This window comes from Micromesistius poutassou, assembly GCF_964030765.1.
Source record: "Micromesistius poutassou genome assembly, chromosome: 22".
In the NCBI taxonomy this organism is placed as follows: Eukaryota; Metazoa; Chordata; class Actinopteri; order Gadiformes; family Gadidae; genus Micromesistius; species Micromesistius poutassou.
Window position 1 is genome coordinate 6537712 of NC_140292.1, and position 14173 is coordinate 6551884.

Below are 14173 nucleotides of genomic sequence, written 5' to 3' on the forward strand. Positions count from 1 at the left end.
CCGTATGTTTAGGTATAAAACAAGGAAATGTTTAAAATTTCAAAATGTATATAATGTATAGTGGCTAGTAAGTTAATGTATAAACCGATGGATCTCACTACATTTAAATGTGTATTTGGGGTTATCGGTTCAGACAACTAGACCCCTAAACAAGATGAGCTACATTTTTCTTTCTAGGATGAAATGTCTGTGCAAGATGACAGCCAGATAGTGTCAGGTGAGAAAATAACCGATTAGAGTGGTTTGCACACACACACACACACACACACACACACACACACACACACACACACACACACACACACACACACACACACACACACACACACACAAGGGGAGTAAACAGGGAGCTCTGGACGAAGATATATGCTCAGCTGCTCATGCCTTGCTACCAAAATGACAGTACATTTAGTGAAGGGCAGATAAGGGAACAAGAGATGAGTGTGGTGTGTGTTTCTGAAAGCAATTGGCAACAGTTCATGCAGGAAGAGGAAGTGGTTAACACAATGAGATACCTGGTATAAGAAAAACAAGCTGACTTGCAACAAGCTGTCATGGCTTTCTGAAAGCCGACAGTTTCTTATTTTCGAAACGAACCATCAGTCTTCACCATGAGGAGGCAAGCCGAGTGGTGGACCTAGTGATACAGACGTTATTGAGATTGCCCTGAGGAGACATGACGCAAAATGGTGATGTGGGGAGCAATGGGACCGTGAAGATCCACGAGGAGCTGAAGATTGTCATTGTTGGAGATGGGGGCTGTGGGAAAACTTCTCTTCTCATGGTGTACGCCAAAGGTGACTTTCCAGAGGTAAGATCCATTCAGCCCAAGCCCTGGCTATTTTCACCCACCATGAGGAGGAATTGTATTTTTTATTATTCACTAAGTATAATACATTTGTACCAATATACAAACATGACAGCAATGAAACATGAATGAAACAATGGTGACTTTGCAAATATGGTTTCAGTTTTCTTGTATTATAAACAATTCTGTTCTTTTAACTTGACAAAAAGGTAGAATATCAATGGAACAGATATGACCATATAGCTTAACTTCTTTCATCTATTGATTTCCCCCAAAAACAGAAGTATGCCCCTTCGGTGTTCGAAAAATATGTCACAACCATAACTCATGGTGGGAAAAACATAAGGCTCAACCTTTATGACACCGCTGGTAAGACTCCCTACGAAGCAACTCAACAATGTAGATATGACTAATATCTACTACATATTCTGTCGTCAAACAAATTTAATTCAATACATTATTGATCATTATATTGTGCTAAAGTCTTGGCATCTGTTAATCGTACTCATGTTGCCAGTACGCTTTCGATAGTAGGCCTAAGCTAAATCAGGAAATAAAACCTGACCAGGCTATTGGGACATTGACCTGGGTGTGGGCTGTTGGCTGTGCGACATTCCACTGCCTGGGGAATCTTTCTGAGATATTGTGTGTGTGGGTTCATCCGGAACATGTCAACCATAGTTTTGCAGCTTATCTTTGCACATTTGCAGCAGACGCTTTAGAATAATGTAATAGGAAGCTGGGCAGGATGTGGTTATGAACATATAGCCACCAAGCGTCTAATCACAAGCTGGATCATAAAGATCATGTGTTTCTCTCCATGTCTCTTCAATACACATTTAAAAGAGGCTTTATTTGCGTTTCTTAAGGACAGGATGACTATGATCGCTTGAGACCCCTGTCCTACCAAGAAGCCCACCTGATCATGGTCTGCTACGATGTCACTAACCCCACAAGCTTTGAAAATGTCTTGATCAAGGTAATAACGTGTAAAGGTTAGGTTATGAATTGTTCTATGGTACCAACACAACATTGAGTACATCATCTATTAATTGTTCTATTTATTATCCAAACATACAATTATATCAGTGCTATAACAATATAATATAATACAATATAATACTATATTGTTCATAGCATTTTAAGAATACCAAAACTCATCCAATAAGAGATTTAGCAAAATAATGGACTTTTAATACAACCTTTTGCAGTTATTACAGTTAATATAGTGATGTATATTTCACCAACTGTAATTGGGCTCAAGTTGAGGAGAATGAGAGGAAAATGGAAGATGTTTAACAGGTGCATAATTGCTTACCCCGCACAATCTTCACATAGTGGCACCCAGAGTTGAAGCACTTCTGTAAGGACATTCCAGTGATCCTGATTGGCTGTAAGACGGATCTGCGGAAGGATAAGGAGCGCATCCGGAAGCTTAAAGCGGTGGATCAGACTCCTATTACGTACACACAGGTGAATGGCACCAGCTAACAAATAAACCTTTGTCTCGTGAAAAAATCTCAATTGTGATGTCTTATTGGTCCCACAAAAGTTATAGTTAAGATAACATAACATAAGATGCAGGCCTACTTTGTTTATCCCATGTGGATAAACAAATGTGGATGTCCCACAAGTAGCAAAGTAATAACAATGCGTTTATATATATATATATATATATATATATATATATATATATATATAAATAAACCTTTATAAGTGATAGAAATATATTTATTATAATATATGTTTAAATTATTCAATTAGTAGCCTTTTTATTGTAAATAATAGGTGCCAATGTATGAGGGTTAGGGTTAGACTTTTAAACATTTCTGTAATTTCCTCCATCTATTTACGTATTTTATTTCCCTGGTCCTTTCCGTGACAGGGCGAGGACGTTCGGCAGCAGATGTACGCTGAACTGTATCTCGAATGTTCCGCCAAACACCAGGAAAACGTTGAGCAAGTGTTCCAGGAAACCACGAAAACTGCGCTGGAGGCCTGTCGTAAAGCGCGGAAGAGAAAGAGGAAGAGGCGATGTGTCACAATGTGAATTGTGAAGACAGATCATATGGGAAGTGTATGATAAGAAAGTCAGGCTAGAGGACTACCAGTATTGAACATGGCCGATAATAAGAGTGACCTATTTTGGCCTCTTGGAGGTATGCCAGGCATGTTTCCAAATAAGTTAAAATAGAAACAAAGTGGTGGTTATATTGAGGCTATCCATCAATACCGTCGACTCATGGATCGATATCCTTATCGACCAATATCTCGAATACATGGAGCAGTGGGTGTATCCCTAAATGTAATATTTGTAAATGTTTCAAACAACCACTTTATTTTGATACAATATTTTTGTACACTTTTTTGTAATTAATTTGAAAACATTGCTGAAATGAAAAGGCTCTTCATGTTGTATTTTAAACAGTATTTTGTATTGATACTTTTATTTTAAATGGTACTGCACCGAATAATATGCAATATAAAATGTAAATAATACAATTCCGTACAGTAGAAAAGGCTTATCTGTTAACGTCGCTTCACTTTTCCAACCGTGCCAGCAAATGCCCAACGGGTATTCATCTGTAGCTACGTATTTTACTAATTTGCGTAAATAATATTAAATGTTTCATTACAAAGAACAAAATCTTTTCGTTCATGTCAGCTCTACTTGAGCCAAGTGGTTCTGACACAATTCCATATTCAAAGGAATGGACACTGGTTCCTTTTTTTTCTGCCCTAAATGGTTTGCTCAATAAAAAGTAAGTGTTGAAAATAATGACTTTAATGTCCTTTTAATAACACGAGGGTTTGAAAAGCATAACATGAAACACAAATCAATAACATTCAATGAACCATACTGTGTTTAACTAGTACTTTTTTTTTTTAATCATAAAATGAAATGGCTTCAAGTTTAAAACAGGTTTTATTCATTTAAATGCAATGTACAGAAAACTGCCTCTTACTGATAATGGTCAGGCACATTTTACAGTTTTGAGGTGAGTGAAGCAGGGTTAAAATAATCATTAGCTACATTGAATTATTGAGGACAATTATTCTGTCCATCAAATGTGAAAATGTTGTCCAACATTTTTGGACAAAAAACAACCTCAACCGTCACCAAATATATATATATAAAAAAGTGACATTTAAATGGTAAACAGTATTAGACAACACAAACACCAACATCTTTGGATATTCTACACAAAAGAAAAAAAGTGTTGAATTAAAAAGCTACCGGGACGATAAGGCAGTAGAGACCAGCAACTACATGATATTCCACATTAACATCATCGTGAAAACTAAACAATAACCCTAGACCATACGTCAGGAAGTGGACCCTGGAAACAACATGAGTGATGATAGGTGACCTAGGTGTAGGAACCACATTTGTCCTGTTAGACTATTTTACAGTACGAGTAACAACAGCAGTTGTTTGTTCAATATAGTGTTCTGCAGGCAAAATGTATCTATTTTCACGACAATATTTATTCATGAACAAAATAAATGAATGGATTAAATTAATGCACAGATATCATTTCAACAAATTGTTCCTCAGGCTATGACGAACCTGTAGCAGGTTTAATAAAAAAAATATCTTTAGGGCATTAAAATATAAGTACTTGTTAACAATTATTTGACCCAAACAAGTTGACGCATATATGGCAATATCTGCAAGGAATGTATTTAATCTATAAACCAATATCTCTTGAGCACAATGTACCAAGATGCCTGAAGGGAGGTGGGGAAGCAGCAGCCCTCCGGTGTCTCTGTGTACCATCGACACCTCAAAGGTGGTGGGGACGCAGTGATCAAATCAAATTTCTTGAGAACTTTAACCATAGTGTCCAATTTATTTGATGTAGAGAACACTCGTTTGTACCTTTTTTTTGGGGGGGAAAGGATTATCTCTGTATGCAGTGCAATAATCAGTTGCCCCACCTAATGGTGGTGTAAGCAGCGGCCACCGGACAGACATAGGTCTTTGAAGGCTCATGATATAAAAAGGTCATGATACAGAAATGCTGAAATGCTACCCAGCCTCTTCAATTGCATATCATTGGAGAAATCCAGATTGGTTTAACTTCCTACACCATACAAAAAAACCACTTAACCCCTACACAAATAAAGATTATTAAAATAAATTAGAATTCTTATCTACACAAACAACCAAGAGTCTGCAGTGGTCAATCTATAATGTGTACACCCCACTTAACCCATACACAAATAAAGATTGTTAAAATAAATTAGAATTCTTATCTACACAAACAACCACAGAATTTGCAGTGGTCAATCTATAACGTGTACACCATTTAGTTAATGTGCAGCAAATACCTCCTTAAGTGATTAGAAAGCATAATTCACCCAACCGCTTTGGCTCGATGTTCGTTCATCAATGCCTGAGGTAAACTGTGGCTCCCACTTCCTTTTCTGCAGATCGTGTCTCATACCTTCACTTTGACATTTACTGGCCATGTGGACCATTTGGATCTTATTCGGAAATCACTTAGTCCGTCTTTTGCACCTTTCCGTGATTTTGCTGAACTTTCTGGTGGACAACCTTTACAGTGGTGAGGAAATTACCCGCGAACAACACAAGGAACGTGAGGGCCAACATGAATACCTAGGAGAAAAAGAGAGGTTGATTATTTGACCGTCGTTTGTTTCAGCAAGTGACCTGACAAATACAATTTCTTAATAATGTGTACAACAACCGTAAAGTGGACTTTAAATAGAACACATTGATCTTGAGTAATATCAATGGATGATAAAAAAAAAAAAAAAAGGCAGACTTTAGATTTTCAGGACACATGAGTGAGCACCCGATAGGGTTTAGAAGTTTTTCAGTCACATGACTTTGTTGATATTCTATTTCTAGGCCTGCAAACGACTCTGGACCATTATTGTAAAAGATGGATGTACACAAGAACCTCGGTGTCAAATTCTGACCACGTACCACGAGGATTAACACGCTATGCTACAAATTTGTGATAAAACAATTTTACTTTGACGACATCCACAGCTTGTCTGACAATTGTAGAATGGACCCTACATAAAACGTAGCAAACAGCTTGCACTACGCAAACATCGATTTTTAGAACTTCCATAACATTCAATTGTGATTATTCTGACATTGACGATAAAATCACACCTTCAAGTAATCCACTCACTAACCCCAACGTCAAATTCTTACCTGCCACTCCTTACAGTCTTCATGTCCTGCCAAGCGAAACAGAGTGATCGAGTTGTAGAGCTGCCAAAACTGTTACAAAGAAAGTACATGTTATTAAATACATGCTGTAAACGAAGAGAACACCCTATTCTAATCTTTGAAACAATTCCCAATTGTATCAGTTTTATTCATTTAAAATGAACAATGCACGGTTGAAAAGAGGGAGTAGTCTCAGCCCTTATTGGATCTATTAAAAAAACATTTTATTTGTTTTGCTTACTGACAGAAGCCTGAGGCAGGACTTACATGACCAAAGAAAAGGAAAGGCAGGACAAAAGTGAGTCCTCTCCACATCCAAGACTGGAAGCCCTCTGCAGAGAGACAGAAGAGGTGTTAGGGTACAACACCGTGACAAAAGTGACACCAGCAGGCAATAACAGATGCTTTACGTGCGGGACGATCAGATTTCAGTTCTTATATGGATGCATTGAAACGGTGAGGATATTCAGTTGTGCATCAGTGGGCTGGTGCAAACACTTGGTGAACACTTCCCCATTCCCCTGTAGCCATGAGTCGTAGATGTCTATAGACAGACCAAAAATATCTTTCTTACCTACTGTTAGATCCAGCTGATTTCTCTCCCCCAGAGCTCGTAACCGATATAAACAGCCACTCTGGTAGTAGTACTGGAGAAACTGAACGAAGCCTGTGGACAGTAAAGAAAACAGAGACATTGGGGACATTGACTTAGCCGTATCACTCTACTGTGAGTGAGGGGTGTTTACGGGTTAAAAAGGTCATAGTGCAATAAAAGGGCTTCATTTTTAGTTATCTAGTGACCCAGTTGTTGCAACCAAAAGAGGTTGCGATAATAAAAAAACAACCGTTTATTGATTACATTATTTGAATCACTATCAATCAGCATTGACTACAGATATATCCAGATCATTTTAGGCTATGAGCCATTTATAATGTTACACATTTAACTTAGGAATACAAGATTCCAATTTTAGAGTTTAGTCTTTGCCAAGTTTATGTTAACAGTTGAACCAGTACGATTACAGCATCACATTACAACATTTTTGCAGACATGATCCATAACCTTGTACAATCGATATCAATGTGATCCTTACTTTGAGGGAAAAAAATAATGACTTACTTTGATAAATGGAAAAAGCCAGGAATTGGCTCCTGAACATCTGGTACATTTGTCCCTCTGGCCTTTTGAAATACAAAAACATAATTAAAACTTGTAAACGACTTGTATATAACCCCAGAAAATTAAATGTGTACTTTCCAATCTTACCATGTGAGCATGACTCCCGACAGAAAGGTGGACACATAGTGATGAGACACCCACCAACCTTTGATTCTACAACAGAACATGGAAATACAAATGACAGAGTAACCATTACACATTCATTTGGGATTAATTAACAGTCAAGCCAGAATAATTACAAAATTTTCTAATCTTTCGCCTCCCCAATGCTGTCTAACCATCTGCCTAATGATTGCCAAATCAACAAACAAGCCACTGAGCTTATATGCCCTCCCTCTGCTCACTCCCTCCCGAAGTTTCTCCACCATTGAGAAATGTTGCATTTCACGCACATGTGACATGCGATGAGCATATGCAGGACTTGTTTAGCTCCTTGCATTGGAAACGCGCGTGTATTCAGGTCACTCTGGGGAATTTCATCGGGGAAGTTGACAATAAGAAAAACGTCTTTCAAGGTTTCGACCCTAACCAAGTCAGTCAAAATATTTTGTGCTATTAAGGACACATTGAAAAGTTAAGGACACATTGAAAATAATGAAAGTGTGTAGAAATTCACACAACTATTTTAACCAAATGAAATGAGGACTTCCTGGTACCCACCTAGAGCCATTACACATAAGGATGCTCTCCCGTATGGTTAAAGTGCAGTAGTACCACACCAACAAGAAGTTGAAGAGCTCATCTGTGACACTGGAACAGAGAAGACTATGAGACACCACATCAAGGATAAAGCAGAGAGGTGGGAGTGCCTGAATCAATATCACTTACCGGTAATTTAAGAAGAATAGACAGGTTATGGCCCCGAACAGGAGTATTATTGTCATGAAAACTTTAAACTTCTCATACTCATCTTTGTAGGCAAATCTAGGAAAAAAATTAAATAGGTAGTTAAATGACAAATCAACATGCTTATTTCACATAATCCAAAGATATGTTAGATTGACATCTCCAGAAAGTTCACATACTTTGCCTGGTTGCTGAGAAGGGTCACGTTTACATTTCCTAAAACTAGATTTAAGTACAAGCTGAAAAACAAACGATCAACATTAGACATTAGTAAACCAATAAGCAAAGAACAGAACAGAGGAAATATGTACGTTCTTACCCATTCTTCTTTGGCAAATATGCTTCCATGTCAAAGAACACATTCTCCTTTTCTTTGATTTGAATCTTGATGTCTTTTAATACTTCCAATTCTTTCTCATCACACTTTTGAATACTCCTGTGAAGGAATAATGGAATAACAATAAAGTAAAATATTTGTGGTGGTGACAAAACCTTCATAAACATGTTAACAGGTGGAAACTTACTTAAATAACACACAACAGATAATGTCGATCATGAAACACACTTTGCGTTTTTTTACGTCCACATCTGTGACTTGGAAGCTCTCCAGTGAAGGAGTGTCACAGACTACTACAAATCTGAGATTGTCCAAAAAGTATATACTTACTTATTCAGACTGTGCCTTATGTCTTTGAGCGATTTCCTTTGTTTACTGATGCCGCTGCTGCATGTGGACTGAAGGCTAGTGAGTTCTTCCAGTTTTTGTCTGTATACTTTGTGAGTTTCCTGCAAGGCAGAAAACATGTACAACCATCAAGAAAATGAAAGCTAACATACCCGTCCTAATAATTTGCGGGAATCATATTCACGTTGTCTTTAACAATTATTCTACAATAATAGTTTACGTTTATTCCTTAATTCATTGTTTTCTGCCAACAAACGAAAATACTCCTGTCATGAGGATTTTGATGACAAGCCATTATTTAACCTTGAACGTCAGCAAGGTTTTGGAAAATGTGATAACAGAGAAAATATCACGCATTTTGTGTTGAACTGCGTGCCCTGATCAATAAAAATATCAATGTCAGACATGTCCTCAAAATGCAGAAAAGAGAAAAGTATTTCTTAACCCTAAAACGTTGGCAAACTGGTTCTACAAACAGGCCAAAAGCAATATTTGTTCATTGTGATGACATTGATCAAACATGATTGACCTACTCGCATATATGCGTTATATGTAAAACAAACATGTTTACTTGCAGATGTGTGTTGTAATTAAGCCAGCGCACACCACGTTAGCTATGAGATTAACCTTGATGTACTTGTTCAAACAAACATAGCTCGTCAACTTAAATGAATGTATGACCTTCGTTTGAAAAGCAATACATATAATGGGAAGTTTTGTGATGGAAGTGAAAAAAAAGTGTCAGCCCATGTTAGCCTCCTCCTGTCCACCTAATGGTAAAGCTAGCTTACATTAGCCTTTAGCTAGCGTGAACGCACACAGGGATGCCCCAGGCAGGGGAACACCTCAAGGAAACACAAATGTCCTTTTGAGATAGTTCAGTGCAATCCAACAGTTTTATATTTTTCGGAGAAATAAGTACAAAGATTGAGCCGCACAAGTAATCTAAGCTAAGTTTATATCTGATCGTGACAGACTGTGATGGCACAAACATACGATCAGTGATCGAGTTCACGTCCCTCAAACCTTTCAGATCACACTCGCCTGTAGTTGTTGATATTCCAACTCGATTTCATCCCATTCGGTTTGTAGTCTCGGGAAAGACATGGTGGGACGGAGGCTACGATAGATAATGCAGCAGATGACTCAACCCACTCTCCTCGCCTCTCGGAAGTGCTGCGTTGGTTTGTGTTTTTGACGGCGTGTTTGCGTATGGATGTTTGGGTTTTGGGGAGTTTGCGTAGGAATGTGTGAGTTGCGTATGTTTGCTGCGGCCTGTACGTTGCGTATGATTGTATGTGTGCTTTTTGTGTAGTGTACGGCGTACACACACACACACACACACACACACACACACACACACACACACACACACACACACACACACACACACACACACACACACACACACACTGAGCATGCGCTCTGACATGGCCTCATATACGTGCTCCTGAGTGTGACTTTGGGTTAATCTTATAATATAATACTACTATTACATTAGAAACACTCAGCTAATGGCATCGAATGGTATGTGGCTGGGCCTCATTAACCTGGACATCAGTCCTACCAACCAAGAAGAGGGGGCCAGAGTAGGACACGGCCTGTTGCTAGGTTACCAGCGACGCGTAACATTGGCCGGAAGGTTTGGCTCTGGTCCGGTTCTGGTCCCGATCTCGGGGAAGGCTTCCCCAACAGCATGTTGCCGTATTTGGTTAAAAAATAAAGCATGGCTTTGGAAGACAACTCGATTATTCCTAAATTAATAGGCGTTCATCATTTCGACATCTATTCAAGGTAGGCTGCGTCATATTTGTGTACATATCTCTCTAGGCCTGAATTACTTCTTGGATCTGAACTAGTTAGGTGGACCGTCTATTAACGGGAATGATTGACGATGGTTTCGGAGATTGATCGACACAGTCCAAACCCACACATGCGCTGTTCAAAAGCCTCAATCAAAAAGCGGAACACTTGAGGGTTTATGGATTAGCCATGAAGATAAAAACACAGCTCGAGGAAAAATGTACAAAAGGATGGGATACTCTAACTGAAACTTTGCCTACACATATACAACCTTACCCATGTGTTAAAATGTCACCCTTTGAAACACATGCAAATAGTGAGGGGCGTTCAGTGCTGGTTTAAAGAAATGTTAGAGGAATGGCCTTTCCAATTGGTCAATAGAATATAGATGGAATGATGTTCAAATTTTCCCATAGCTTTTGTCCTTTTATATTGCATGTAATCTATGATGTCTCTATATTAAGTTATTCATGTAGGTCTACCCAAAGGCATGCCATTTCTGAAGAACACCCACAAAGTCCAACCCCTGGCCAAGTTATGGGACACGAAGGCCCAGAAAAACGGACTGCGTAGAACAGTGTACTCTGTAAATGGAGATCAATACATTGGGGAATGGCAGGACAACAAGAAACATGGTAAGGCTAGCAAATTGAAATAGCCCATTATAAAAGGAAGTCACTAAGGCTGCAGTGCATAGCACATTACCTATAACATTGAATTTATACCAAGGAAAAGGATCTCAGGTTTGGAAAAAGGCAGCTGCCATCTATGATGGAGACTGGAAGTTTGGAAAGCGCGAGGGATACGGCACTTTCAGCAAGCTATGTCCAAAAACCAACCAATACACAAGACTCTACTCTGGTGAATGGGAAAATGACAAAAAACACGTATGTATTGCACCATATTTCCATGTATACAATTCACTATATTATATTCACTCTTTGAAACACGTGGATACTATGAATCTCCTTAGGGACAGGGAACATACTTCTACAGTACGGTGGCTGTGTATAAGGGCGAGTGGAGGAATGGCCAGAGGAGTGGCTGGGGGAGAATGCACTATGACAACGGAGACATATACGAGGGGGCGTGGCTTCACGACAAGCATCATGGACTGGGCCTGATCCAGCTGGGTAAGGGCAAGCTCTTCAAATGGAATGACATGTAGTTGAGTGGTGGTGACCTCGCATGGAAAAGGTCAAGGTGCGTTTCTTTTTACTTAAAGCAAACGGAAACCGATACGAGGGCAGCTGGCTGGACGGAAAGAAGAATGGTCAAGGAAGGTTCCTATTCTGGGAGCGTGGTCAGATTTACAAAGGCCTCTGGGTGGACGGAGTCTGTAAATGTGGGACACTGTCTGATTGTGGAAGAGATGTCGCTCCAATTCCATCCAAGAGTCCAATCCCAAAGGTATGATGGGAACCACTGGTTGGAACAGGTGTATAACTCACTTCCTCCCATTGTTCTGATTATTGTTATTCATTTTTGTGTTTAGGTGGAGCTGTTGGATGCACAGTCGGTTTTGATGGAAGCAGAATCAACCTTCATGAAAATGTTATTTTAATCATTGGTCATTAGAATGAAGTCAGTGCCTTATTCTTAATGCAACAGTCTGAAGGACGCCTCAAGATAAATGTGACATGTAATAAATTGGCAAAATAGTTTGTGGTAACATTCAAAATGTGCAATTGCAAATGTGTACATTTTCATCCTCACAGCCAACTTCTAAATTGTGTTATCAGACATCAGGTTATAGAAATACAATTCCAATTGAACTTGAATGCCTTTTGATTAATTAATCAAATATGTTAACAAGGAATAACACTTTATGCCAACATACATTATCAAAAACATCAGTCAAAGTTTATGGTAAAAAAGATACAAACTTTACAATAGTTCCCCTCTTCCCAATATATTTTTCCTTGTTGGTATGACAATACTGAAATATGGAACATATAGCATTCACAGATTTAGTATAAATCAAATGTCATATAGGTAAAAACTATTTATTTAAACAAAAGAGTGTTTAAAACAATTATAACGTTTGGCAAAATTTAAGTTTTCATACAGCAGGCATTAGATTAGAACACTGACTTGGGTGGCAAATAACTACAATAGTAAACATGATAACATAACTAATGGAATCTTAATTAAGCAAGACAGCTAAGGTTATCAATGTGAAGACTATTCTTTTTTCAGATACAGAAAATGGAATAAATTGATTTGTCATTTCATTGTTCGGACATTTTACTTTCTACTGGTAATTAAAGTGCACTGTGGACGACTTGTGTGCAGTTTGTTAGGCTGCTTCTTCACAAATTAAATGTGGCTATGGACAATACACATCCAAGCTTTGTCAGTTTATCTATGGGAAGATGGAGCTGGGAGCTTGCATGATAGAAGGATCTCCTCTGTGGTCCAGTTCATTTTGAAGCCTGGTCAGATTAGACAGTTCTTCCAGCTCTTGAAACTGTCGGTCAGTCTTGTGACTAACCAGGGAGCGATAGAAATGCACAGCAAAGACAATGAAGACAAAAGCAAAAGGAACCATAATAGAGGTGGAAGTAATGGCGGCAGCCCTCCCAGATGAAGTAGTACTATTTGCAGAGTCTTTGCTCTTGACAGGCAAGAATTTGACCCAGCAGAGCAAAACCACCTCGGCTAGAAAAAGCAAGGTACCTATGACAGTAGAAAAAGCCCATGCGAGCTCAATATGTCGGTGCATTCTCTCATGTGGGGACTCCTGCACAGAGTTGATGTTGTGCACATTGCTGACCGCCTCTATATTGGGCAAAATACAAGTACTGACCATAAGAGCAAAAAGGTGAACAGCTACAAGCACCGTGGTGCAGGCACTGAATGCGATCAGCAGACCAGGCGGATAAGGATAACTGTTGTCCAGCTGTACTTCCACCATTGCCACCTACAAAAACAAACAACATTATTATCCGTGTTGACGACCACTTTCGCAATTTTGCAGCGAGCCACGGACATTACGTTACCATTGCAAATCCTGAAAGCAGAGCCGATGTCCGGCTGGAAGCCTTTAGTTTTGCTCGACTCAAGTACAGTTTCCTCCACGACAGGGCTTGCAATGAATGCTCGTTCAGACTCATTGCGTTGGTAGGTTTAAATGGGCGACCCGGCAACAATGTGTGTACGTGAATTAGTTCAATACACGACCAACGGGAATGCACATGTCAAATGTGTGACATTTAACCACTTGAACTGCGACGGGGGTCCTCCTGTGTTATTTTAACTGTTCTTTTCACTCTCCAGCGGACCGACTGAACGTAGACAGTAGATAACTGCACCTTGGATTACCCACAACTCCCTGCGACTCCAGAACATCCGCTATTACTGACAGGTTACGGTAGAATAAGCCTAGAATAAAGCCTACAATATTATAAGTGCACAATGTCAGGGATAAACATGATCATATATGATGCTCAACAAAAGAGACGTAATGTATTGTGTTATGTTACCTATATAATAGTATATATACAACTGTTATCTCCTCCCTTCCTGATAGTGACATGATCCATTAATTAATAAACTTGTTAAATAAATATATATAGGGATGTAATGTGAAACACAATTTAAGGTTCCGTTTGATGACTGTGGGAAATGCTTTAAAAT

The 14173-nt window shown here is 39.0% G+C and overlaps 4 protein-coding genes across 4 annotated transcripts; 2 read left to right on the forward strand and 2 right to left on the reverse strand.

The window, feature by feature from the left end:
- Positions 1-423: 423 nt before the first annotated feature.
- On the forward strand, positions 424-3548 carry rhof (ras homolog family member F). The gene is made up of 5 exons (XM_084486656.1): positions 424-811; positions 1090-1177; positions 1678-1787; positions 2147-2281; positions 2694-3548. Exons 1-5 carry the CDS (start codon positions 677-679, stop codon positions 2856-2858), a joined length of 633 nt encoding a protein of 210 aa, XP_084342782.1. The 5' UTR covers positions 424-676; the 3' UTR covers positions 2859-3548.
- Positions 3549-3707: 159 nt separating this feature from the next.
- On the reverse strand, positions 3708-9955 carry tmem120b (transmembrane protein 120B). The gene is made up of 12 exons (XM_084486655.1): positions 9776-9955; positions 8714-8832; positions 8366-8482; positions 8226-8285; positions 8029-8124; positions 7861-7950; positions 7288-7353; positions 7141-7202; positions 6595-6687; positions 6288-6352; positions 6003-6071; positions 3708-5432 (listed from the first exon to the last, which is right to left on the reverse strand). Exons 1-12 carry the CDS (start codon positions 9836-9838, stop codon positions 5316-5318), a joined length of 1017 nt encoding a protein of 338 aa, XP_084342781.1. The 5' UTR covers positions 9839-9955; the 3' UTR covers positions 3708-5315.
- Positions 9956-10260: 305 nt separating this feature from the next.
- On the forward strand, positions 10261-12162 carry morn3 (MORN repeat containing 3; the record flags this gene model as incomplete). Its single annotated transcript, XM_084486386.1, has 6 exons — positions 10261-10342; positions 10999-11169; positions 11264-11421; positions 11508-11667; positions 11760-11944; positions 12030-12162. 6 exons carry the CDS (start codon positions 10261-10263, stop codon positions 12096-12098), a joined length of 825 nt encoding a protein of 274 aa, XP_084342512.1. The 3' UTR covers positions 12099-12162.
- orai1b (ORAI calcium release-activated calcium modulator 1b) lies at positions 12157-13839 on the reverse strand. The gene is made up of 2 exons (XM_084486465.1): positions 13537-13839; positions 12157-13457 (listed from the first exon to the last, which is right to left on the reverse strand). The coding sequence occupies exons 1-2, from the start codon at positions 13648-13650 to the stop codon at positions 12900-12902; spliced, it is 672 nt and encodes a 223-aa protein (XP_084342591.1). The 5' UTR covers positions 13651-13839; the 3' UTR covers positions 12157-12899.
- Between the last annotated feature and the right edge of the window lie 334 nt (positions 13840-14173).